General features: G+C 31.7%; 1 protein-coding gene across 1 annotated transcript in view; it reads right to left on the bottom strand.

Annotated features, from left to right (window-relative positions):
- LOC135138275 (facilitated trehalose transporter Tret1-like) overlaps window positions 1-27,589 on the bottom strand; it is a 50,976-nt gene that overhangs the window by 17,916 nt on the left and 5,471 nt on the right. Inside the window, exon 2 of the mRNA XM_064068217.1 lies at window positions 9,220-9,352. Coding sequence (XP_063924287.1) covers window positions 9,220-9,352 — 133 coding nt within the window. The remainder of the gene's footprint in view (window positions 1-9,219; window positions 9,353-27,589) is intronic.

Raw genomic sequence — 27,589 nt, 5'->3', positions numbered from 1 at the left:
ATTTTGACAAATGATATACTCTCTACAAAAGTAAAGGGTGGGTGGGCGGGGTAGCAGCTATTTTCTAAGATAAGACTGATTTTGGCAAACGACACACCCTCTAAGAAAAAAGGGCGGGTGGGCCGGGCTACTACCTGGTAGGATAATTTAGATAATCTCCTAAACTACCGAAAAAATAATTAAAAAACAACAGTTTTTTCCCTTGGAACACTATTTGTGGGTTCCACTTCTTCGAAAATTTGAACATTTTTACCAGAATTGATCAAATGAAAAAATATCAATTTTCGAGGCAAAAAAAACTCAAACCAAATTTTTCCAAAACTTTACTCCGTGGACATTAATATTTTCTGTTTTTGAAATAAAATTTTTTTAGAGAATTTTTTACCAAATTTTTTTTAAATAAAAAATGACAATTTTCAGGATGCATATTTGAAAAATTTCATTTCAAACTAAATTTTTACAAAATATTGGTCTGGGACACGTTAGGTTTTTCAATCACGTCAAATTTTGTACATTTATTTCTATTGTCGTAATAACCACGTGTATCAAAAATTATTAAAATATACTTACTTTACTGGGTGTTTTGTTTTCCATGTCACTGAGTATAATAATGGAATAGTGAATGGAGATAATTGCCATTACTGGGCTTCAGAAAATCCTCACAGGCCAAGAGAAACTAATTTTCAACAGATTTGGGGTATCAACGTTTTGTTATTAGATATTCCACTTGTCGTGAGAGAAAGAATGTATTTCCAACAAGATGGTGCACTACCACATAACGCGCGAATAATAACAGATTATTTGAATGATACATTTTCTCATAAACGATTGGCAAAAGTGGCGCAATTCGGTGGGCTGCCAGATCTCCAGATCTAACACCTCTGGATTTTTTGTGGGGCCATTGAAAAAATAGGGTCTAACAGATGTAGAAAACCTTAAGCAAAGAATTAGGGTAGAATGTGATAGGATTAACCCAGAAATGTTACAAGTAATAACAATACTTCATCGAGCAGAATGTTGTTTAGAGGTAAAAGGTCATCAGTAGAGAGCGGATTTCTAGGTTTAATGCTTTTTGTGAAAAATATAAGCACTTCAAAACTTTTTTATATCTGTAACTATGATACAATTTGGAGTTATTTGACACATTTTTTTTTATGCTTATTTGCTTTTTTTTCAATTTTATCCATATTAAAACTTATATGCTTATTTAATGCTTTTTTCGACGAATATGAGTTTTAGTGCATATTTTGTTCAAATGCCGGCCTTGTCTGGATGACAAATACTTGTTAGTTGGCCGTATCGTATCGTATGCATTTTACCTGGACTTGATCATTGAAGTACACTTATTCAAGACCCTTTCTGTGAATAGGTTCCGGTCGTTTGGGTAATAAAATTTTATTATAGGATTCGAAAAATACTCCATAGATTTTATGACTTTAAATCCTTACTTCCGTTGATAATGAATTAAAGCTTTTAACCAGATGTTCTTTTTCGGCATTTTGTGGCAAGACCGTTGAAGATTTTCTAGAAAAAAGGATTATTGTACCCAACTACCTAACTTAAAATTTTTCTAATGGAAACTTTTAAGTAAATGAACCGTTTATTTCACAACCATCAGTCTATCGCATCTGTCGTAGTACAGTGTTATACGTGGTTCTCCCTTGTTACATGTTGAGTTCTTTTTGGTAATATTACTAATATTTTAAAAGAATGCCGAAAGTAAAATCGACGGCGGATGAGTAGATAAGGGATTTTCCAGAATTAAAATTAGAAAACAACAAAATATTCTGCAGAGCTTGTGTGAAAACCGTAAGCCCACTAATTTTTTTTTATCTATTTTCCTTTGTTAATCCTGTATATGTACGTTGTTTTGGATTCAAAGTGATAAAAAATATAACCTGACGCAACATGTCAGAACGACTCTTCATGTAGAAAGGAAGAAAATGTTTGAAGTTTCTAAAATTAAACAGCAGACCATACATGAATCTGTTGCATCTACTTCCACAAAAGATGAGCAGTTTCAGTTTAATTTCGATTTATGTAAAATGATGATCCAGTCCAATATACCTTTAAAAAAATTGGAGAAAGGCCCTCTTCAAGAATTCCTTGAAAAACACTGCAATCGACATATTCCGGTTGAAAGTACTCTCCGAAAAAATTATGTAGGCCCAGTGTTTCAGCAAGTTTACAACGAAATTAAACATCGCGTTGGAGATAATTATTTATGGTTCACTGTCGATGAAACAACCGATAGTTGTGGAAGATACGTGGCAAGTTTAATTGTTGGAATCTTAAATGAAAATTTCCCTAGTCAAGGGTATGTAGTAAGTTTGAAAATGTTAGATAAAACAAATGGCAATACGATTATCAGATTTGTAAATGACAGTCTTACGTCACTATTTTTGCCAATAAAATTTTATTGATGATCTCGGATGCAGCTCGTTATATGTTGAAAGCAGGGAATAATTTAAAAATATTGTACCCCAATTTAATCCACTCTACTTGTATTGCCCACGGTTTAAACAGAGTGGCTGAAGGAATACGTTTGCAGTTTCCTACTGTTAATAAATTAGTGGCAAATGGTAAAAAGATTTTTGTTAAAGCCCCACTAAGAGTGCAACATTTTTAGGAAAAATTTCCAAACATACCATTGCCCCCAGAGCCGATTATAACGAGGTGGGGAACATGGTTACAGGCCACATTTTATTATGACAAATATATCAAAGAATTTGAGGAAGTAGTTACGGAGTTTAGCTATGATTCTTCTCAATCGATTAAAGATTGCATAAATATTTTGAAAAACAAAGATTTGCGAGAAGATCTAGCTTTCTAAGAAGCAATTATCAATTCGTATGTGAGGTAATAGAAAAGTTAGAAAAACCCAACATGTTGTTGGTAGATGCCATAAACTTAGTGAAAGAATTTAAACAACAAGCAAACGCAGTAAGGGGTGATATTGGTACTAGAGTATCTCAAAAACTTGACGAAGTGTTAAATAAAAATGCAGGTTTCGGTGTTCTTTCCGACGTTGCTCGTGTTTTACAAAGCCAGAAGGTGGAAAATTTGGAGTTAGATTCAACATTAGTTGCAAAATTCAAATTTACGCCAACAACGAGTGTGGATGTTGAACGCACATTCTCCAATTTTAGACACATTTTAAATGGTCGGCGAAAAAATTTTACAGTGGACAACTTGGAACATTACAATACAATGGATGGCGACCGTGACGGGGCGGCTCAAAAGTAACTCGAACGCTACAAAAATGTGCAAAAAGTGTGTCAATATTCCAACGCAAGGCCCAAAATGTGTACAGTGCAATTCAGTTTTTCATCCAGGGTGCATTAAATATCTTAAAGATGTTGTGGAAATTGCTCCTGGTGAGGTTATGTGCTGTGGTTCCAAGGTGACTCCGACGACATTGCCAGAGAAGAAAATGATCAACAGCATCGCCCAAGAAGAAGTTGCTGCTTCAATTAATGACCCCGACAACGAATTGGATGATGAATCCTTTAGTTCTGCAATTGAGAATTCCGACATCGCAAAGGTAGAAAATAAGTATCTAAAAGAACTGCTGAAGGAGAAAGACTTGCACATAAAAAGTTTATGTACGAACTTGGACATGCTCCACAAGCAAATAACCTTGCTAAATAACATCATAATTAAGCAAGAGGAAGGAATTTCCAATAATCATAATCCAGAAACGACATCACAAGAAATTAATGAAATTGTCAAAAACAGTAAGCTGCTCCCGCTCAAAAACACCAACGATAAACAACAGAAAAAAACGCAAGACTCGCCATCTAATCAAGCCAAAACACCAAATCAAGGAGATAAAGACAAGAAAGTAAAGAAGACACTTCGTGGTTATAGCAAACTCCAGGAGCCATTTCAGGACGATAACGAAAACCTGGACAATAATAAGACACTGCAGAATGAAGACGATAACTGGAATAAAGTCAAAAGCAAAAAAAGACATCGCAGAGAATCCAACAAATCGATAATTGGATGCTCGGTGGACAATAGTACCCTCAAAGCAGTCCCACGAAGAAGCTTCATCCACGTGCTTCGACTAAATCCTTCAACGACTACAAAGGATATCGAAGATCACCTCTGCATGTCAAATATATGCACTTTCGGAGTTGAAAAGCTGCAGTCAAGATATCCGGACCTATATTCAAGCTTCAAAGTGACCATTGATCATAAAAACCAAGACGTAGCTATGAAACCTGAAACCTGGCCTCCTGGCAGCTGTGTCAATCGTTTTTTTCATCGGATACTAAAGAAGACCGCGTTGCCTTAGAGGTAGAAGGCTATTTGAACATTCTGTCAATCAACATCCAATCACTGAGGGCTAAACTAGCGGAATTTGAGGCAGCAGTAGCAGACGATGACTTCTCCCTCCTTACCCTTTGTGAACATTGGTTGATGGCAGTAGAAGCTGACCAACTACGTAACTGAGTCTTATTTTTCCAGAAACTCAACGAAACATGGGGGCACAATGATTATGAGGAACGCTGAGGTTTCTTGCACTCGTCTCCAAAATCTCGAACAACTCTCAATTGAGAAACATGGTGAGACATCTGGTATTTATATGAATAACCTAGAAATTTATGTGATAAATGTCTATAGATCACCCTCTGGAGATCTGAACAAATTTTTGAGTACTTTAGAAAAAGTTTTTGGTATAATTAACACATTAAAGAACAACATAATATTGACTGGCGACTTTAATGTAAAATTTGACGAAGAAGACCTCTTAAAAGACTGTTTATTAGATTTTATGAGAACTAATGGGTTTTTTTCACTTAGTCGAATTTCCAACTAGAAATAACAACTGTCTGGATAACGTTTTTACAAATCTAGATCACGCACTTTTTCAAATTAGTCCATGGAATTTACACCTATCAGATCATAGAGGCATCAAAATTAAAGTGTTAATTTCGTCTACTAAAAACAAACAAAAAACACAGCTTATTAAACATAGGCCAAATACTGCTCTTGGTAAATTCAAATTGTACGAGTCGGTGTCCAATATCAACTGGGACTTCATTAAGCTATGCAGTAATAATTCAGTTGACGACTTGTTCACAAAATTTGTAAATCTAATAGAAGGTCATGTAGGGCAAGCCTTCCCTCTAAAAGTAGTCAAGCATCAACCTAACAACAACAAAACTGTAAAGTGGTTTGATAGTGAATTAATTCAAATGCGGGAAACATTACATTTATCTGATATAAATAATCTAATTGGGAGTGAACAAACCAAGTCAGCAAAAAACTCGTTTAGGAAAGTAAGGAGCGTTCATTTTATTAAACGGACACCTTTAAAGTAACGCCACTTTTCTAATTTTTAATCTAAATTATTCTAGTTTTTATATATGAAAGCTTTAAGTTGTATCTATTAAATGCCATTTTTGTTTTCAAAATAACGTTATTTCTTTTTAAAATGAAGCGAATCGCCATTGGGGCAAGAAAATTATCTTTGCAAAAGTGATGCTACGAAAAATTTCCGTTGGGGGGACTGCCTAAAATAACTAAATGTTCAAAATCAGCAGTGTTCCAAATAATCAAAAAGTTTGGGGAGTTTAATACTTTAGAAGATTTGCTCAAATCCAGACCGAGAAAAGGCCCGCTTAACGAAAATATTGAGGAAAATATCATTAAACTGCTAAAATTAACGAAATGTATGTTTGTGCGGGAAATACCGAAGAGCAAGGTGTTACCGTAGGTACTGTACAAAATATAAAGACTCGGAATAACATTAGAACGTATTAAAGCAAAAAATCCCAAAAAGAAGCGAAAAGTAGCGCATAAAGTTTCAAAAAAAAAGCAGGAAGTTATAAACAATTTTGGTCAGGAACAAAAATCGTTGTGTTTTGATGGACAAAGAAACGAAGGTTAAAATGGACTGCAATACACTACCCGGCTCCCAATTTTATAATGCAGTCGTAGGGGAAGATGTCCTCGATGACATGAAAACAAAAAAAAATTGAAAAGTTTGGGAAAAAAGTCTTAGTGTGGCAACCGATTTGTTCTTGTGGGCTAAAAAGTTTTAGTTTTTTTTTACGATTGGAACAATTCGGGGCGATGATTACAGGAAAGAATGTATAAAAACGCGATTATCGCCTGTTTATTGCAAACATCATAACCCTCCATTGTTTTGGCCAGATTTGGCTTCGGTTCACTACGCTGGTGCCACTCAGGAGCTTCTTAATGCCAATAATGTAGTTTTTAAAAAAGGAAGATAAACCACCCAACTGTCCTGAGCTTCGTCCACTTGAGCGATAATGGGCAAATATGAAATTAGTGTTAAGAAAAGATGGCCGAACAACATCATGACTTGGAGAATTTAAAAAAATGTGGCCTCCTGCTACGAAGAAAATCACAAACAAACCTGTGCAAACAGTGATTCGCGGTATTCGCGCAATAGTTAGAAAATTTTATAGTTTCTGAATATAATTGATTAGAGAATAAGAATAATTATTTCATTTAACATTGTTAAACATTTTTATAACAAAAAAAATTAAATTAGCCCAAAGTACTCGAATTAGTAGCAGTTTTTCAGTGTCCGCTTTATAAAATGAACATTCCTTATATCGTGACAAAATAAATGAAAAGAAAATGCTTTGTAATGAAAAATTCATCTCTACTGCAAGTAATAAGGTCAAGGCTATGTGGAAAATTATTAACGAAACTCGCAATAAAAGTGTTAATAGTCAAAAATTAAGCTGTGATATGACCTGTGACGATTTTAACAACTATTTTATAAATGAAATTTCAAAATTGGGAACGCAAAGCAATAATGACTGTGATATTGAACTCTGTGATATAGCAAGTAAGTCTACTCACTCCTTGATTAATAGCCCTAGTTTCAGTTTTAAAGAAGTGTCACACATAAAAGTGAGAGAAGCTATAGATAACTTGAAAAATAGTAATTCTTCTGATATCTTTAATCTTAATGTGAAAATTGTCAAAAATATAAAGGACTTGCTGATACCTCCACTTGCAAAACTTATTAACTTTTGCATAAAATATTGCGTCTTTCCCAAATGTCTTAAAACAGCGGTCACTGTACCAGAATACAAAAAGGGTGATACTAATAATCCATCTAACTATCGATCTATCTCATTACTTCCCATATTTGGCAAAATATTAGAGAAAATTCTATTTGAACAACTTTGTACTTATCTTGAATCACATGCTTTATTTTCTGACTCACAATATGGTTTTAGGAGAAACCGTTCCACTGGTAATGCTGTTCAGGAGTTAGTTAATTTTATATCTCAGTGCTTTGAAGATCGTAAAATTGCAGTTGCGTCTTTTCTGGACCTGTCCAAAGCCTTCTCGCATAAACTTCTCCTCAAAAAACTGACAGCCTATAACTTGGTACCGTCTAGCAATCAACTTATTAGATCATATCTGGAAGATAGACACCAGGTTGTCAAATATAAGGAACAATTATCCGATTGTCTTCCTGTCAGAAAAGGTGTGCCACAATGGTCCATCCTGGGGCCCCTCTTATTCATTATTTTTATTAACGACCTATCTTCTAGTATAGACTCAAAAATTATCTTGTATGCAGACGATACAACCCTAATAAACCAAGCAACATCGACGGAGACTATCTGCGTCAAAAGGGAGGAGACGCAATCGAGGGCTGAGGATTGGTTCAGACAAAACGACCTCAGCTTGAACGCAAATAAAACTACCACTATGTTATTTTCTTTAAAAAATAGCGATGTTCCACCCGATTTCACCACTTCAGCATAATTCCTTGGGATACATTTGGATGCAAAACTAACCTGGAAAGTTCACGGCGACGAGCTGGCCAATAGAATTAGCAAAAACTTATTTGTGTTAAGGAGTCTTAAAAATAAAGTATCATATCAAGTCCGCAGAACAGCATATTTTGCCTTATGTGAATCGCATCTAAGATACTGTATCCTAACATGGGGTTATGCCAGCATCTGTAATCGCATATTTAGGCTCCAAAGAAGAGCAATAAGAATTCCTGCTGGCATAGGTTATAGGGATGATTGCCGCTCATATTTTACGTCCTTAAGAATATTAACCCTACCGTCAATATATATATTAAATTCACTGCTACATCTTAAACTTAACATCAATAATCATATGAGACACAAAGATATTCACTCGTATAATACACGTCACAACGCTGCACTTCTTCCAAATTTTGTAAGGTTAAAAAGAAACCAGTCATTCAATTATTACTCTGTCAAATTTTACAATAAATTATCAGAAAGTACTCAAAATCTTGGTATAAAGCAATTTAAGAGACAAATATTTGACTTGATTTTAAAGTTATAAAAATCCATATGTATGTAATGTGCCTTGTATTGAATTTGTGACTTGTACAACGACTTTTGTTATATGTACTAATAAACATTATTATTATTATTATTATTATTAATCATAAATAGTTTTAAAGAAAACTGAAATACGTGTGTAAAATATAGGATTATTGTAATAATATTTTATCCAAAGTTCTAAGAAGTGTTCTTTGATTTGTAATATGATTATGTTTTTAATGCTTTTTTGCTTAAAATAAAACTTTTTATTGAAAATGTTGTGCTTATTTAAGCGCTTATTCTTAATTTTTTTGTGCTTATAAATCCGCTCTCTAGTCATCAGTTTGAACATTTAATTTAATCTTATCATGTCATGCCAAATTTCGATTTTTTATGTTTTAAAATGGCCCGTCCATCAGCTTTTACATCTGCGTCCAACGTCTTTGAACCAAGAAAAAATCAACTGCATCCACACGCCCAGCGTGCATAAAATCAGCACAGCACAAGCCCCACCAACAATCACCTGTTCGAAGCCTTGACACCTCTCTCACACAAATCGCCCCTATTACCCGATTTCTGGGCCGCACAGAGTAAATTGCATCGAAAACTGCCAAGGTCTGTCGTTAAATTGCACCGAAAATCGGTCTCGTTACGCGCCCAAAATTTTCACAATCGAACCAGTTCGAGAGCGTGTAGGCTTCCGATCTAGTTTTCCCTGCCAAAATTTCGTCGTTACAGATAAATCGGCGGCGCAGCCATCGGAAGGTCGATGATCCGCGATCCGCCACTAAGGACAATGTTAAGGCCACCGCTCCCTTTTTACGCGGTTAATTATTGGCGGCGATTTGCATTTATGCTAATCCGGAAAGAGAAATATTTAATAAATACGAAAGGGTAATGGATGCGAACGCACCTAGCCACGAGCTCTCCTCGGAGTCGGCGTGGATCCCGTGGGAGGAGTGCAGCTGGGGGATGAGGATGGCGCTGTAGCCTTGGCAGATCCCGATGGAGATGGAGACGGAGTGGGCGCAGAAGGCGGCGAGGGCCTGGAAAGAAGAGTGAAGACATCGTTAGAGCTTAAGGTCATTATTTTGTAACGTCAAATTTTTGAGCAAAAATAAATTTTGAAAAATGGGTAGGTACAACTTTTTGTTATTTGTAATGAAGACCTTTGGAATGATCAGTTTTTGTTGAATTTTTTGCCTTTAGAATCGTTGTCTGATTTAAGGCTCGGATTATATCCATATGCAAATAGTTACTTTGAATAGCTAATAAAATAAATGACATTTTTAATTATATATTGTTAAAGGTCTTGTAACCTTTACTTGCAATAAGAGAATTTAAATTATAACTAATTTAAGTATGAAGAAAATGCTGTCTACACACTATTTGTATTGTGCTATAATTTTTATTAAACCAATTGAGTATTGAATGTTTTTCAAAAATTTTAAATTCTCTATTATATCCCCACATAGTACAACAGGTTATGGAGGTAATGGTAAATTTGGCAATGCATTTCGATAAAATTGTACTCGAAAAGGTGATTTAACAAAAAAAAATTTACATTATTGACTAAATTATTCAATATTAATCAATAAGATAAGATGTTAATAAATTAAAGGAATTGTTTGAAATTGGAACTAATAAAACTAATAAAACTGATAAATTCAAAAATATAATATATATATAATCTTGTTGCTGAAATAAGTCTACACATATTAAGAAAAAACGGCAAAATGTTGCCCCGCCCACCCGCCCTATTTCAATTGTGCAGATTTTTTTATTCGTCGTGAGCCAAAGGGGCGAAGCTTAATTGCAAAATCCATATTTTCTTACAAAAATTTACCACTTTAAACGTGTTTTAAGTGTCTGAAAATAAAAAAAAATCATCGCAATTGAGACGGGGTGGTTGAGAGGGGTTTATATTTTATCTTTTTTTCTTAATATACATAATATTCTTCGAACGACACGATACTTAAAAACAAGTTTTTAATTTCTTGTAAAGAAATAAGTATTTTACAGTTACACTCCGTTCCCTTGGTTCACGGCGAATAAAAAAAATCATCACAATCGAGATGGGGCGGGTGGGCGGGCTTACATTTTGTCTTTTTGTTTTAATACGTGTAAATTTCTTTTTACTACATGAAATTTAAAACATGTTAAAATGGAAAATTTGTATAAGGAAATATCTATTTTCTATTAGGCTCCGCACAATAATTGCAAAATCCATATTTCCTTGCAAAAACTATTTCAACCATGTGTTAAGTTTCTTGTTATGAAAAGATGGCCATGTTTATTAAGAAAAACAGGCGAAATTTAAGCCCCGCCCACCCACCCTATCTCAATTCTAATGATTTTTTATTCGTCGTGAGCCAAGAGGGCGGAGCTTAACTGCAAAATATTTATTTCTTTACAAGAAATAAAAAACATGTTTTTGAGTATCGTGTTATTCAAACAATACAATCACAATTGAGATAGGGAGGGTGGGCGGGCTTACTTTTTGCCTTTTTGTTTTAATATGTTTAGATTTATTTTCACACCATGAAATTTAAAACATGTTTAAAATGGAAAATTTGTAAAAGGAAATATTGATTTTCTGATTAGGCTCCATATTTCCTTGTAAAAATGTATCATTTTAACCATGTTCTAAATTTCTTGTTGTGAAAAGATGGCTATGTATATTATGAAAAAAAAAATACAAAATATAAAGCCGGCCCACCCGCCCTGTTTCAATTCTGATCATTTTTTTATTCGTCGTGAACCGAGGGTCGGAGCTCAACCGTAAAATCCTTTTTTTTTCCTACGAGAAATTATCATGTGAAATAAATTCTTAAGTAATAATATTACACAAATAGAACTAAATGTATTAATTAAAAAAGAAGACCAAAGTGGAAGCTCCACCCATCCGTCTCGATCTCAGTCGTGATGAATTTTTCATTCGTTGTTAGACCGAGGGGCGGAGCGCAATTACAAAATGGATATTTCCCTATACAATTTTACCATTTTAGACATGTTTTAAGTTTCGTTTCTTGTTGTTGAAATAAGTCTACGCATATTAAGAAAAAACGACAAAATGTAGCCCCGCCCACCCGCCCTATCTCAATTGTGAAGATTTTTTTATTCGTCGTGAGCCAAGGGGACGAAACTTAATTGCAAAATCCAAATTTCCTTATAAAAATGTACCATTTGAAACGTCTTTTTTGTTTCTAAGAATAAAAAAATCATCACAATTGAGATGGGGCGGGTGGGCGGGGTTAATATTTTGTTTTTTTTTTTTTGCTTAACGTACACAGTATTCTTTGAACAACACGATACTCGAAACATGTTTTTAATCATCATTATTTTACATTTTGCCTTTTTGTTTTAATATCTGTAGATTTCTTTACACAATATGAAATTTAAAACATGTTTAAAATGGAAAATTTGTATAAGGAAATATCTATTTTGTATTAGGCTCCGTCCAATAATTGCAAAATCCGTATTTCCTTGCAAAAACTATTTCAACCATGTGTTAAGTTTCTTGTTATGATAAGATGGCTATGTATATTAAGAAAAAACAAGCAAAATATAAGCCCCGCCCACCGCCCTGTCTCTATTCTGATGTTTTTTTTTGTTTGCCATGAACCAAGAGGGCGGAGCTTAATTGCAAAATATTTATTTCTTTACAAGAAATAAAAAACAGGTTTTTGAGTATCGTGTTGTTCAAACAATACAATGTATATTAAGAAAAAATTGAAGCCAATGATTGAAAGATTTATAATAAAAAAATATATCACAATTGAGATGGGGAGGGTGGGCGGGGCTCATATTTTGCCTTTTTTGCTTAACGTACATAGTATTCGTTAAAACAGCATTATACTCCATGTTTTTAATTTCTTGTAAAGAAATAATTATTTGATAATTAAACTCCGCCCCCTTGGTTCAGGGCGAATAAAAAGAATCATCACAATTGAGATAGGGCGGGTGGGCGGGCTTACATTTTTCCTTTTTGTTTTAATATGTGCAGACTTCTTTTCACACCATGAAATTTAAAACATGTTTAAAATGGAAAATTTGTATAAGGAAATATTGATTTTACAATTAGGCTCCGCCCTATAATTCAGAATTCCATATTTCCTTGCATGTTCTAAATTTGTTGTTGTGAAAAGGTGGCTATTTATATTAAAAAAGGCAAAATATAAATACCGCCCACACGCCTTGTCTCAATTCTGATCATTTCTTTATTCGTCGTGAGCCGAGGGGCGGAACTTAACCGACAAATCCTTTTTTTTTTCTACGGGAAATTATCATGTGAAATAAGTTCTTAAGTAATAGTGTTACACGAAGAAAACTAAATGTATTAGTTATAAAAGAAGACCAAAATGGAAGCCCCACCCATCCGTCTCCATATCAATCGTGATGAATTTTTCATTCGTTGTCAGACTGAAGGGCGGAGCGCAATTGCAAAGTGGATATTTCCTTATACAAATTTATCATTTTAAACCTGTTTTAAGTTTCTAAGAATAAAAAAATCATCACAATTGGGATAGAATGGGTGGGTGGGGTTTATATTTTACCTTTTTTTTAATATACATAGTATTCTTTGAACGACACGATACTCACAAACAAGTTTTTAGTTTCTTGTAAAGAAATAAGTATTTTACAGTTAAACTCCGCCCCCTTGGTTCATAGGGAAAATCGATTTTGCAATAGGCTCCGCCCAATAATTGCAAAATCCATATTTCCTTGCAAAAATCATTTTAATTGTGTGTTAAGTTTCTTGTTATGAAAAGATGGCTATGTATATTAAGAAAAAACAGGCATAATATAAAACCCGCCCACCCGCCCTATCTCTATTCTGATGATTTTTTTTATTCGTCGTAAGCCGAGGGGCGGAGTTTAATTGTAAAATCCTTACTTTTATACGACAAATCACCACGTGAAATATGTTCTTAAGTAATCGTGTTATACAAAGAAAACTAAATCTATTAATTAAAAAAAAAATCAAAAAAAAAGAGAAGCTCCATCTATTCGTTTCGATCACAATCGAGATGAATGTTTCATTCGTTGTCAGACCGAGGGGCGGACCGCAATTGCAAAATGGATATTTCCCTATGCAAATTTACCATTTTAGACATGTTTTAAGTTTCTTGTTGTCGAAATAAGTCTACACATATTAAGAAAAAAATGAAAAAATATAAGCCCCGCCCACCCGCCCTATTTCAATTGTGATGATTTTTTTATTCGTCGTGAGCAAAGGGGGCGGAGCTTAATTGCAAAATCTATATATACTTACAAAAATTTACCTATTAAACGTGTTTTAAGTTTCTAGAATAAAAAAATAATCACAATTGAGATGGGGTGGGTGGGCGGGGTTCGTATTTTGCCTTTTTTGCTGAACGTACATAGCATTCTTTGAAACATACGATATTCAAAAACATGTTATTAATTTCTTGTAAAGAAAAAAATGTTTTACAGTTAAACTCCGCCCCCTTGGTTCACGGCGAATAAAAAAAATCATCACAATTGAGGTAGGGTGGGTGGGCGGGCTTACATTTTGCCTTTTTGTTTTAATAATATGTGTAGACTTCTTTTCATAACATGAAACTTAAAACATGTTAAAAATGAAAAATTTGTGTAAGGAAATATCGAGTTTGCAATTAGGCTCTGCCCAATAATTGCAAAATCCATTTTAACCATGTGTTAAGTTTCTTGTTGTGAAAAGATGGCTATGTATATTAAGAATAAAAAGGCAAAATGTAGCCCCACCCACCCGCCCTATCTCAATTCTGATGACTTTTTTATTCGTCGTGAGCCAAGGGGGTGGAGCTTAATTGCAAAATCCTTGTTTCTCTACAAGAAATACATGGGGTGGGTGGGCGGGGTTTTTATTTTTCCTTGTTTTCTTCAAAATTTGTATGAGGAAATATCAATTTTGCAATTATGCTCCGCCTCTTAATTGCAAAATACACATTTACTTGCAAAAATGTACCCTTTTAACCATGTTCTAAATTTCGTGTTGTGAAAAGATGGCTATTATCAAAACATTGAAAAATGGAGTAAGTGACAAATCGTAAAATCTGAATATTATAAAATTGAAAAATCAAAAACATCAAAATCGTAAAATCGAAAATTGAAAGGTTCAGAAAAATCAAAAATTCACAAATCGAAAAACTGAAAAATTGCTATAGAAACATCGTCAAATCAAAAACTTGATGAAATAAAAATGGAAAACTCGAAAAGCAAGAAACTGAATAATTGAAAAAACAAAAAATGTAGTACATGTATACTAAGTGACATGGAAATCAGAACACCCAGTACTAGTAAGAATATTTGAATAATTTTTCTATACATGTGTATTAGTGTAAGATAAGTAAATGATCAGTGCTTCTGCCATATCCAAGATAAAACAGATTTTGGCAAATGACATACTCTCTACAAAAGTAAAGGGTGGGTGGGCGGGGATACTACCTGCCACGATAATTAAGATAATCTCAGAAACTACCGAAAATATAATTAAACAACAAGCGTTTTTTTCCCTTGGAACACTTGGAAAATTAGCCGAGGGCATTTTTTATGAATTTAGAATTGTAGAAGTTACTTTTGTTTCCATTTCTTCGAAAATTCCAACATTTTTACCAGAATTGATCAAATGAAAAAATATCAATTTTCGAGACGAAAACCGAAATGTTTCGAAAATTTTAGTCCGAGGGTATTAATATTTTCTCTTTTTATTAATAATTTTTTTTTTTGAGAATTTTTAAGCAAGTTTTCAAAAATCTCAAATTTTCAGCATTTTTCGATCATGAATCGGAAACTACTCAAAAACATTTTCTTGACGATTTCAACTGATTCTTGTAGATTACAACTTTGGGCTTCAGATCTTCAAAAATTTTAATAATTTTTCCAGACCTGATAAAATGAAAAATGACGATTTTCCAGATGTATATTTGAAAAATTTCATTTGAAACTAAATTTTTAACAAAAATCCATTTCATAGTGAACATTTTTCTAAATCCTCAGTCAACTTTACTTTGCAAATTGTAACAATTTTTCTTGGTTTTATGTAAAAATTGAAGAAATTTTTTAAATTGGTTTACAATTGAAAAGAAAGAAAACATGAATCTAAATAACATTTTTTGTAACATTTATTAATTAAACAATAATAGAGTGAGTTGAAAGACTTTTACTAGAGAAACAAGTTTCTGGCCTAAAAGTAAGTTCCCTGTATGTACATTACTTAAATAGTTAATTATTTAACATGTAGGAACTCTATTTTATTGTCATATTCCATCACATAAATAAACAACGAAAAAATGAAAAACTAACTAACCGTTTATTCATAATAATTGATCACAAAAAAAACATTTTGATGAACAACGTGCTACGATGAATACATTTTTTCGTTATCGTTTTGCTATCTAGACGATAACATTAAAGTAGAATTTAAATTAAAAAATAATCATGTTAATAAATTTCCAACAGACGACAACCAACAAACAGGCGGAAATAAATTACTTGTAATTAGAACTACAATTAATTAACGAATTTTTGTAAAACGACAAGCCAAATTTAATAATAATAATAATCAGACTGCACAGTTTATTCAACTATGTACAACACCTATGAATTTATACAAATTTATTCATAGAGCGACACTTCAAGGGTATATTTTTTCACCATAAGTCAAGCTCTAGTAAAAATATTAACACAGTTTAAATTAGCCGAACTACGACATTTGCATCGTATAACAAAAACAATAGCAGAGATCAACGTCTAAAACGAATAGTGGCAATTTATAGAAAGCTAAGTAGTAAAAGTGTAAAAATAACCAAACACCTACGTTCAAGAGGTATGCAAACTAATCATTAGTTTCTTTAATTGATGCAATTATTATAGCTTACCATAATTATATTTTTCTCTTTGCTATTGTTCTCGAAGTTTTTTCAACTTTCGCGATATCCTTATATATGAGAGAGTTACACCACGATGTCCAGGGACCATAACGGCAAATGGTACAACGCAAAATTCGATTATTTGTTTTAAATGTTTTGAGAAATTGTGATGGGCTATGAAGGAAGGCCGTCTTAAGTAAGGTGTAAGGTTTAAGGTTTTGTTCTTGGTGACTTAAGTGACTGGTTACTGGTCTGAGTGTTTTGGCAATGTATTAATGCCACCGGATTAATTAGCCTGTGTGCACTTTTCCTCGTTATCTGTGTATAATTCAAGAAGAACCTGCGGTGAGAAATCCTTCTTGTAAAGATCAAGGGCAGAGTCTTCGGCGAGCGGTGGCGAAGCCCGCCAGCAGTACAACCAACCTAGGCAAACAAAACCAGCTAGACGACCATTCATTCTTTTATATCGGATGTGAGGAGTGAACACTTATATCTGTCATATTTATTAGAGTTACACTTTTTTTTTCTTTTCCAGTGTATTTTTATTAGTAATAATCAATTTTGTCCCCAACGCAGAGGAAAAGACTGATTCATATTCAGTTTTTTCCCAAAAACACTAATAAATTTGAAGAAATTTGGCAAAAATGTAAGATGACGGACAAATTTTGACTAACGATTTAACATGTTTCAAACAATCTTAAAATATATGCATGATTTCAGAGCATTCGATTTTTGGAATTTCAAAGTTACATTGTAAACTATTGTTATAAAATATTGATTTTTTTTCCAAAAAATCTGGATGCTAAGGGTAAAAACTCGACACGGATTCATGAATCACACATGCAGGAGTATGAAACCCTATATAATTAAATGTATATATTACCAAAAAAAGGGAGGGGGGGAATTAATAGTAAGTCCACATTTGTTCTTTAATTCATTATCAGATGCTTTATCATTTTTTTAGATGCCCAATGTTGACGTTGAAGTGTTATTTTTATCTTTTTATAAAAATCTCAAAGTCAGCGGTTTCCATAAGGTATAGTAAACATCTTTAGAAATCCACAACTTTTTAAAAAATAACCTTTAAAAATGATGCAAATTGTTAAAAAAAAAATGCATTAAAAAAACCCTACGACAAAAATTTACTTTTTGTTTATGTAAGGAAATATATAAAAATCATCAAAATTGAGATAGGGCGGGTGGGCGGGGCTTATATTTTTCCTTTTTTTTTAATATACATATTTGCAATTTTTGAATTTTTTCAAATTTTGAGTTTTCACATTTGAATTTGCGTTTTTCTTCGATTTTTCAATTTTCCATTCCATCAATTTTTCAATTTTACAATGTTTCGATTTGTAATTTTCGATTTTTCTTTTCCGTTTTTAAAATTCTTATCTTTTCGAATTTTGTATTTTATAATTTTTCGTTTTTTAAGTTTTTTCATTTTTATTTTGCAAATATTTCATTTACAATTTTTCAATTCTAATTTTCAATTTTTGGGTATTTTAATATTTTGTTTGTTCGATTTTTTAGTTTCTTGATTTTCACTTTTTCAGTGTTTCCATTTTTCGATTTTTACGATTTTACTACGTTTCAATTTGTCAGTTTCACAATTCTTCTGTTTTAGATTTTTAGATTTTTAATTCTTCAGTTTCTTAACAAAATGAACAAATGTACTCAAACTGATATTTTGGAATATTTTCCCTCATCTCAATTTTCTGCGCAAACAGGATTTGTTTATGTTACAACAGTATTTTCGAAAAATGGAAAAATGGATAAATCGAAAATTCAAAAGTTGAAAAATTAAAAAAAGTAAAATTGAAAAACTGAACAAATGAAGAACTAAAAAATCGAAAAATAAAAAATTCAAAACATTAATGAAACAAAAATTGTTAAATCGAAGAAATTGCATGTGAAAAAATTGAAGAAAAAAAACTAAAAAATGGAAGAATAAGAAACCGAGAAACTGAAAAATCCAAATATTCCAAAAATGAAAAGTTGTAAAATAAAAAAAATTAAGAAAAAACTAAAAAATCTAAATAAAAAAAGTCCAAAAAGTAGATAAACGACAAGTCGAAAAATTGAAGAAACGAAATATGTGAACAGAATAGGGTTCCTACATATTATAATAAAAGAGAATAATTGACAGCAATGACTTGTGATGCTTATTAAAAAATATATGAATAACCTTACCAAGATTTTGATGAATATTTGGATAAACTGTTAAAAGTAATAGACGAACCCTAGTTTTACATAGGAAATTGGTAATATTCCTATCAAAAAATGCCTCTTCCTTATAGAATAGGGTTCCTACATATTATAACCATAACTATATATAGTTTTGGTTGGTATTTGGATAACTTGTTAAGACTTATCTAAAAACTTTTTTTTTTGAAAAGCATACCGGCTGTTTCTTTTATTTGATACAACCCCTGTAAATTTTTTATTTTTAAAGATAAATCTGTAGTTCTTTGAGCAAATTTGTATCATTTTAAAAGATCTAGTGATGGCAACAATTTTTCTATTGTTTTTCAAGCAACTAGATTTTGAAATAAACGGAAAATTTTGGAAATATTTTACTAAATAACTTTTTTATTATTGATTTTAGAATATCGGTTGCTTTTGATTTTTTGTAGTGAAAAAATCAATCTTTCCATTTATGAAAAAATATACATAGTGTTCCATTAAAAAAAAATAAGTTGACGTCATTTCCGGTTCTACCGCCAGTGATAATAAAAATGTGTGTTTACCATCATATAAATCTTTGAGAATGATACAAATTTGGTTAAAGAACTACGGGTTTATCTTCAAGACTAAAAAAGTTACAGGGGTTGTATCAAATAAAAGAAACACCCTGTATATGCAGTAACCCTATTTTTCGATCAGAAATTTGTGATAATTCTGCCAAAAATTGTCTCCACTTGAACGTTAAATTAAAAAAATAAATAAATAAAAATTAGAAAAACAGTGTGTACAGATATATAATGCATTTATTATCCGTCAATACTGAGTTTTGAATCGTTTGTTCGTTATTAGGTATGTATTGAAAGATGGCAACGGAATAAGGTCCCTACATATTACAGTAAAATAAAATAGTTGACAGCTGACACTTGTCATGTTTACTGAAAATTAAAAATGGGGCCAACGTTGTCAAGTTTTTGTCTAATATTTTAGATAAACTGTTATAGGTGATATACTCAGTTGCTAACTACATATATATTTTTTTTTGTTGAAAATTACATACAGGAACTCTATTTTTAGATCAGAAAGTTGTAATATTTCTACCAAAAGTTGTCTCTTCCATATACGATATCTAAAAAATTTATGTATGTCACGAAATATGACAACAGAATAGAGTTCCTACATATTATAATAAAAGAAAATAGTAGACAGCCATGATTTGTGATGTTTATTAAAAAAAATATGACCAACATTGCCAAGGTTTTGGTTGGTGTTTGGATAACCTGTTAAGGATGATAGACTTACCTAAAAACTTTTTTTTTTTGAAAAGCATATATGCAGTAACCCTATTTTTCGATCAGAAATTTGTGATAATTCTGCCAAAAATTGTCTCCACTTGTATGTTAAATTAAAAAATAAATAAATAAACAAAAATTAAAAACACAGTGTGTAGAAATATTTACGTGGCACTTTTTGCGAGCACTAGTTGTGCTTCAAACACAAAGGAAGCTCACTGGAAATAATTAATGCATTTATTATCCGTCAATACTGAGTTTTGAATCGTTTGTTCGTTATTAGGTATGTATTGAAATATAACAACGGAATAAGGTCCCTACATATTGTAGTAAAATAAAATTATTAGTGACAGCTGACACCTGTCATGTTTACTGAACAACAAAAAACATAATGGGGCCAACCTTGTCAAGTTTTTGATTAATATTTTAGATTAACTGTTATAAGTGATATACTCAGTTGCTAGCTATATATATTTTTTGTTGAAAATTACATACAGGAACTCTATTTTTATATCAGAAAGTTGTAATATTTCTACCAAAAATTGTCTCTTCTATATACGATATCTAAAAAATTTATGTATGTCACGAAATATGGCAACAGAATAGAGTTCCTACATATTATAATAAAAGAAAATAGTTGACAGCCATGATTTGTGATATTTATTAAAAAAAAATATGACCAACATTGCCAAGGTTTTGGTTGGTATTTGGATAACCTCTTAAGGATAATAGACTTACCTAAAAACTTTTTTTTTTTGAAAAACATACATGCAGTAACCCTATTTTTCGATCAGAAATTTGTGATAATTCTGCCAAAAATTGTCTCCACTTGTATGTTAAATTAAAAAATAAATAAATAAATAAAAATTAAAAACACACTGTGTAGAGATATTTATGTGGCACCTTTTGCGAGCACTAGTTGTGCTTCAAAGGCAAAGGAAGCTCACTGGAAATAATTATTGCATTTATTATCCGTCAGTACTGAATTTTGAATCGTTTGTTCGTTATTAGGTATGTACTGAAATATGGCAACGGAATAAGGTCCCTACATATTATAGTAAAATAAAATAGTTGACAGCTGACACCTGTCATGTTTACTGAAAAAAAAATAAATAATGGGGCCAACCTTGTCAAGTTTTTGACTAATATTTTAGACAAACTGTTATAGGTGATATACTCAGTTGCAAACAATTTTTTTTCTTTTTTAAATTACATACAGGAACTTTATTTTTAGATCAGAAAGCTGTAATATTTCTATTTCTACCAGAAATTGTCTCTTCCATGTACAATATCTAAAAAAATTATTAAGGTAACGAAATATGGCAGCAGAATAGGGTTCCTACATATTATAATAAAAGAAGATAGTTGACAGCCATGATTTGTGATGTTTATTAAAAAAAATATGACCAACATTGCCAAAGTTTTGGTTGGTATTTGGATAACCTGTTAAGGATGATAGACTTACCTAAAAGCCTTTTTTTTTTTAAAGCATATATGCAGTAACCCTATTTTCCATCAGAAATTTGTGATAATTCTGCCAAAAATTGTCTCTACTTGTATGTTAAATTAAAAAATTAAATAAATAAAAAAAAAACAGTGTGTAGAGATATATATATACGTGGCACTTTTTGCGAGCATTAGTTGTGCTTCAAAGACAAAGGAAGCTCACTGGAAATAATTATTGAATTTATTATCCGTCAATACTGAGTTTTGAATCGTTTGTTCGTTATTAGGTATGTATTGAAATATGGCAACGGAATAAGGTTCCTACATATTATAGTAAAATAAAATAGTTGACAGCTGACACCTGTCATGTTTACTGAAAAAAAAAAATAATGGGGCCAACCTTGTCAAGTTTTTGACTAATATTTTAGATAAACTGTTATAGGTGATATACTCAGTTGCTAATTATATGTATTTTTTTTTTTGTTGAAAATTACATACAGGAACTCTATTTTTAGATCAGAAAATTGTAATATTTCTACCAAAAATTGTCTCTTCCATATACGATATCTAAAAAATTTATGTATGTCACGAAATATGGCAACAGAATAGAGTTCCTACATATTATAATAAAAGAAAATAGTTGACAGCCATGATTTGAGATATTTATTAAAAAAAAATATGACCAACATTGCCAAGGTTTTGGTTGGTATTTGGATAACCTCCTAAGGATGATAGATTTACCTAGACACTCTTTTTTTTTGAAAAGCATACATGCAGTAACCCTATTTTTCGATCAGAAATTTGTGATAATTCTGTCAAAAATTGTCTCCACTTGTATGTTAAATTAAAAAAATAAAAAAAAAACAGTGTGTAGAGATATATACGTGGCACTTTTTGCAAGCATTAGTTGTGCTTCAAAGACAAAGGAAGCTCACTGGAAATAATTACTGTATTTATTATCTGTCATTACAGAGTTTTGAATCGTTTGTTCGTTATTAGGTATGTACTGAAATATGGCAACGGAATAAGGTTCCCACATATTATAGTAAAATAAAATAGTTGACAGCTGACACCTGTCATGTTCACTGAAAATTAAAAATGGGGCCAACCTTGTCAAGTTTTTGACTAATATTTTAGATAAACTGTTATAGGTGATATACTCAGTTGCTAATTATATGTATTTTTTTTTTTGTTGAAAATTACATACAGGAACTCTATTTTTAGAACAGAAAGTTGTAATATTTCCACCAACAAATTGTCTCTTCCATATACGATATCTAAAAAATTTATGTATGTCACGAAATATGGCAACAGAATAGGGTTCCTACATATTATAATAAAAGAAAATAGTTGACAGCGATGATTTGTGATGTTTATTAAAAAATATATGACCAACATTGCCAAGGTTTTGGTTGGTGTTTGGATAACCTGTTAAGGATGATAGACTTACCTAGAAACTTTTTTTTTTGAAAAGCATACATGCAGTAACCCTATTTTTCGATCAGAAATTTGTGATAATTCTGCCAAAAATTGTCTCCACTTGTATCTTAAATTAAAAACATAAATAAATAAAAATTAAAAAAAACAGTATGTAGAGATATTTACGTGGCACTTTTTGCGAGCACTAGTTGTGCTTCAAAGACAAAGGAAGCTCACTGGAAATAATTATTGCATTTATTATCCGTCAGCACTGAGTTTTGAATCGTTCGGTCGTTATTGGGTATGTATCGAAATATGGCAACGGAATAAGGTCCCTACATATTACAGTAAAATAAAATAGTTGACAGCTGACACCTGTCATGTTTACTGAAAAAAAAAAATAAATAAATAATGGGGCCAACCTTGTCAAGTTTTTGACTAATATTTTAGACAAACTGTTATAGGCGATATACTCAGTTGCAAACTATATTTCTTTTCTATTTTTATATTACATACAGGAACTTTATTTTTAGATCAGAAAGTTGTAATATTTCTATTTCTACCAAAAATTGTCTCTTCCATGTACAATATCTAAAAAAATTATTAAGGTAACGAAATATGACCCAGAATAGGGTTCCTACATATTATAATAAAAGAAGATAGTTGACAGCCATGATTTGTGATGTTTATTAAAAAAAAAAGTATGGCCAACATTGCCAAGGTTTTGAATGGTATTTGGATAACCTCTTAAGGATAATAGACTTACCTAAAAACTTTTTTTTTTAAAAACATACATGCAGTAACCCTATTTTTCAATCAGAAATTTGTGATAGTTCTGCCAAAAATGGTCTCCACTTGTATATTAAATTAAAAAAATAATAATAAAAAAATTAAAAAATCAGCATTAGTTGTGTTTCAAAGACAAAGGAAGCTCACTGGAAGTAATTATTGCAATTATTATCCGTCATTACTGAGTTTTGAATCGTTTGTTCCTTATTAGGTATGTATTGAAATATGGCAACGGAATAGGGTCCCTACATATTACAGTAAAAGAAAATAGTTGACAGCTGTCACCTCCTATGTTTACTCAAAAAAAAAAAAATGGCGCCAACTTTGCCAAGTTTTTGAATAATATTTTATTTTTGAAAAATGCGTACAGGAACCCTATTTTTAAATGGGAAAGTCTTTTTCGTGTACGATAACAAAAAAAATTATGTAGATAATGAAATATGGGAACAGAATAGGGCTCGTACATATTATAGTAAAGGAGAATAGTTGACAGCTATGATTGTGATGTTTATAAAAAAATATAATAATGATGACTTACTTGAAAACTTTTTTTTTTAAACATAATTGCAGGAATCCTGTTTTTAGAGCAGAAATTTGTAATAAATCTGCCAAAAATGGTCTCCACTATTACTGTATTTCATATAAAAAAATAAATAAATGAAAAAAATAATAAAAAAGTCAGTGTGGAGAGATAGTTATATGGAACTTTTTGCGAGCATTATTTGTGCTGGAAATAATCAGATATTGCATTTATAGTCCTTCATTACTGAGTTTTGAACTAGCAACAGACTAGGGTTCCTACATATTACACTACAAGAGAATAATTTACGGTTGTTATCTGTAATATTTACTAAAAAAAAATGTTTGGATAAAGTACCCTATTTTTCGATCAGAAAAAATGTGCAATTATTTTATTTTATTTAAAAACTCTTAACCCCAAAATATGGTGATCCTGAAAACCACAGCCAACTGTCAAAAAACCTTCATTTTTCTATACTATTGCGTCGCCATTGAATGAATGTCATAGTCACTATTCCATAAATTACATATAACTATGCATTTTCAAATCGCCCATTTCCTCGTCCACGGCTAATTTCCCTCTACTCGAGAAAAATTCACTGTCAAGGCGAGCGCAGCGCTTAATTCGTGTTATCAAGGCGGCCGTGGCAAACAAAAGGGCGCTAGTAGCAAGGTTGCGCCTCGCGCGGCATGCCTTGATCTTGACCGAAGGTAGCGCGATTGTAGCCGGCAATTGTTTCCTCGTTGCGTTACGTCACGTAAATTGAGCCTAATCGCTAAACGCAAAATTTGTCTTAATATCCGGATGTGAGTAGTTTAATGGATGGAATAGCATTTCTTTGTGCTCGTTTATATAATGTTTGGATAAATGGTTAGCCGCAAACTTTCTTCCTGAGATTAGGTAAAAAGCGCGGATTTCTCTTGTTTCAAAACGAGCTTCGGCGGGATTTGTGGTCGATTGGCAATGTGGCGATACCTTGAAATGCAAATCGGACAAGTCGTAAAAAATGGAAGGAAAAAATGGAACGTGTCCTTGATCTTACAGAGGCTGATTGATAATTGATGCTGCGACTTAAGGTGGCTATTAAGAGGATTAGAGTGGTTGCTGGTTTCTGGTTATCTATGTGGCGAAGGTGGCATGGGAAGGCCCAGTGGTTGGTGGTGGAAAAGCACCGGTTTCTAGTAAATCTAATAATACTAATAATACTATATTCTTCTAATTTTTATGTCTATAAGTTATACAATAAAGTTACTTTTAATAATGGTTTTTGTTTTTTTTTTCAAAAGTAAAAAATATACAAAAAAAAACTATTAATTTTTGGACCGGAAGCAAGACCCTGGAAAAACTTGTAGCTATTACGCCTACGGCAAAGACATAATTATTAACAAACCTATTAGTAGTAATGGTAATGAATCCAGTATCATAATAAAACTACTTAAGAAAACACATTTTTTTAAACATTCGGTATTTCATTTGAAAAATGTAAGACGAAATAGTTTGAAAAAATATCCAAAAGTTGTTTAGACAGAAATTTCCTCGCCCATGAACAGTGGATTTTTTTTGAGTAAACATGATGTTAACAGCTGTCAATTATTCTCTTTTACTATAATATGTAGGGACCCTATTTTATTTCCATATTTCATTACCTAGATAAATAACGAGAACAAAAATTTACGGTTCAAAACTCAGCAGTGGAAGGTTATAAATGCAATAATTATTTCCAATGAGCTTCCCTTGCCTCTGAAGCACAACTATTGCTAGCAAAAAGGTTGCTGAATTTTTCGCAGATTTATTAGAAATTTCTGATAAAAAATAGGGTTCCTATACACATACATACATATGCATTAAAAAAAAGTTTTCAGGCGAGTTTACTACCTACGAGAGTTTATCCTAACTTTTACTAAAATATGTAGGGACTCTATTTTGTTGCCTTATTTCATTACATAAGTAAACAACGATTAACGAACGACAAAAATTGACACTTCAAAACTCGGTACTGAAGAAATAAAAGCTAAAAAATATTTCCACTGAGTCTCCCTTGCCGCTGAAGCATACATGTAACGATTTTTACGCTTTTTTTTTATTTTTTAGATATGGTATATAGGGAACAGAATTTTACACAAAAATATTAGATCCTACAACAAAAAAAATTTAATTAGTTCTTTAATTTTGTTGAAATTTGATTTGATCTTGTAAAATACCGACTGAACTACAGCGTGTTTTGAACAATTTTTTGAAAAATTTGAAACATATAAGACGACATAGTATGAAAAAATATCCAAGATTAACTGACAAAAAAGTAAAAATAAGACAGCAAATTACTTAAATATTACAACTTAAGAAAAATTGGTTTAGGGTTTAAAGTTTAAGTTCATTTCATCGTGGACATTTTTCTAAAACCGTTTTAAATCCGTTTTAAACACAAATTTTAAGTTGAATTTGAGGAACATTTTGAAATTTACTTTAAAATTCAAAACAAGGAAAAAATTTCTGTTTTTTATGCTTTTATCTAATAAAAAAAGTGAGTTAAACGATTTTTACTGGAGAAACAAATTTGAGATCTAGAACTAGGGTCCCTGAATGTATATTATTATTAAAAAAAAAAAACAAAACGGAACTATCGCCTACAATATTATGTCCAAATATCAGTCAAAACCTTGACAAGATTGAGAACATTTTTGTTTTGAGTAAACATGACAGGCGATAAATGTTAAGTATGTATTTTCTTTTACTATAACATACAGGAACTCTATTTTGTTCCATATTCCATTACATAAATAACGCACGACAAAAACTGACGCTTCAAAACTCAGTACAGATGAAATATAAAGGCAAACAAATATTTCCACTGAGTATTCGTGGATTCTGAAGCACAACCAATACAAACATGTTTTTTTTTTATTTTTTAGATATGGTATATACGGAAGAATGAGACTATTTTTGACAAACAATTTAAATCCAATGACAAAGAAGTTGAAATTAAATCTGTTGAATGAGTTTCCGAATGAAAAAAAAAACAAGAAAAAGTACAATTTAATTAGTTCTTCAATTTTGTGGAAATTGGATTACATCTTGTAAAACATATACTGAAATATAGGGTGTTTAACTTGGAAAATATACGACGAAAAATTATCCAAGATCAACTGATGAAAAGGTAAAAAATAAGAAAATATATACGAAAGACAGCAAAAGACTTAAATATTATAACTTAAGAAAATTTGCTTTAAAGTTTAAAGCAGTTTAGATAGAACTTTCCTCGTTCATGAAGCACAATCAGTTACTTAAGTTCTTTTCATCGTGGACATTTTTCTAAAACCGTTTTAAACACAAATTGTAAGTTGAAATGGAGGAAAATTTTGAAATTTACTTTGAAATTCGGAAGAAGAAGATTTCTATTTTTTATATTTTTATCGAATAAAAACAGTGAGTGAAACGATTTTTACTGGAGAAACAAATTTGAGATCTAGAACTAAGGTCCCTGTATGTATATTATTAAAAAATAGTAAGAAGACGGATCTATCGCCTATAATATTATGTCCAAATATATATCAGTCAAAATGTTGACAAGATTAAATACATTTTTTTTGAGTAAACATGACAGGTGACAAATGTCAACTATGTATTTTCTTTTACTACAACATATAGGAACTCTATTTTGTTCCATATTCCATTACATAAATAGCGCACGACAAAAACTAACGCTTCAAAACTCAATATTGAGGAAATATAAAGGCAAACAAATATTTCCCCTGAGTAGCT

This window comes from Zophobas morio, unplaced genomic scaffold, assembly GCF_036711695.1.
Source record: "Zophobas morio isolate AGI-343-1 ecotype UQ-CSIRO unplaced genomic scaffold, CSIRO_AGI_Zmor_V1 ptg000030l, whole genome shotgun sequence".
NCBI lineage: Eukaryota > Metazoa > Arthropoda > Insecta > Coleoptera > Tenebrionidae > Zophobas > Zophobas morio.
Note: the sequence above shows the minus strand (reverse complement) of the source record. Positions and strands in the feature narration are given on the sequence as shown.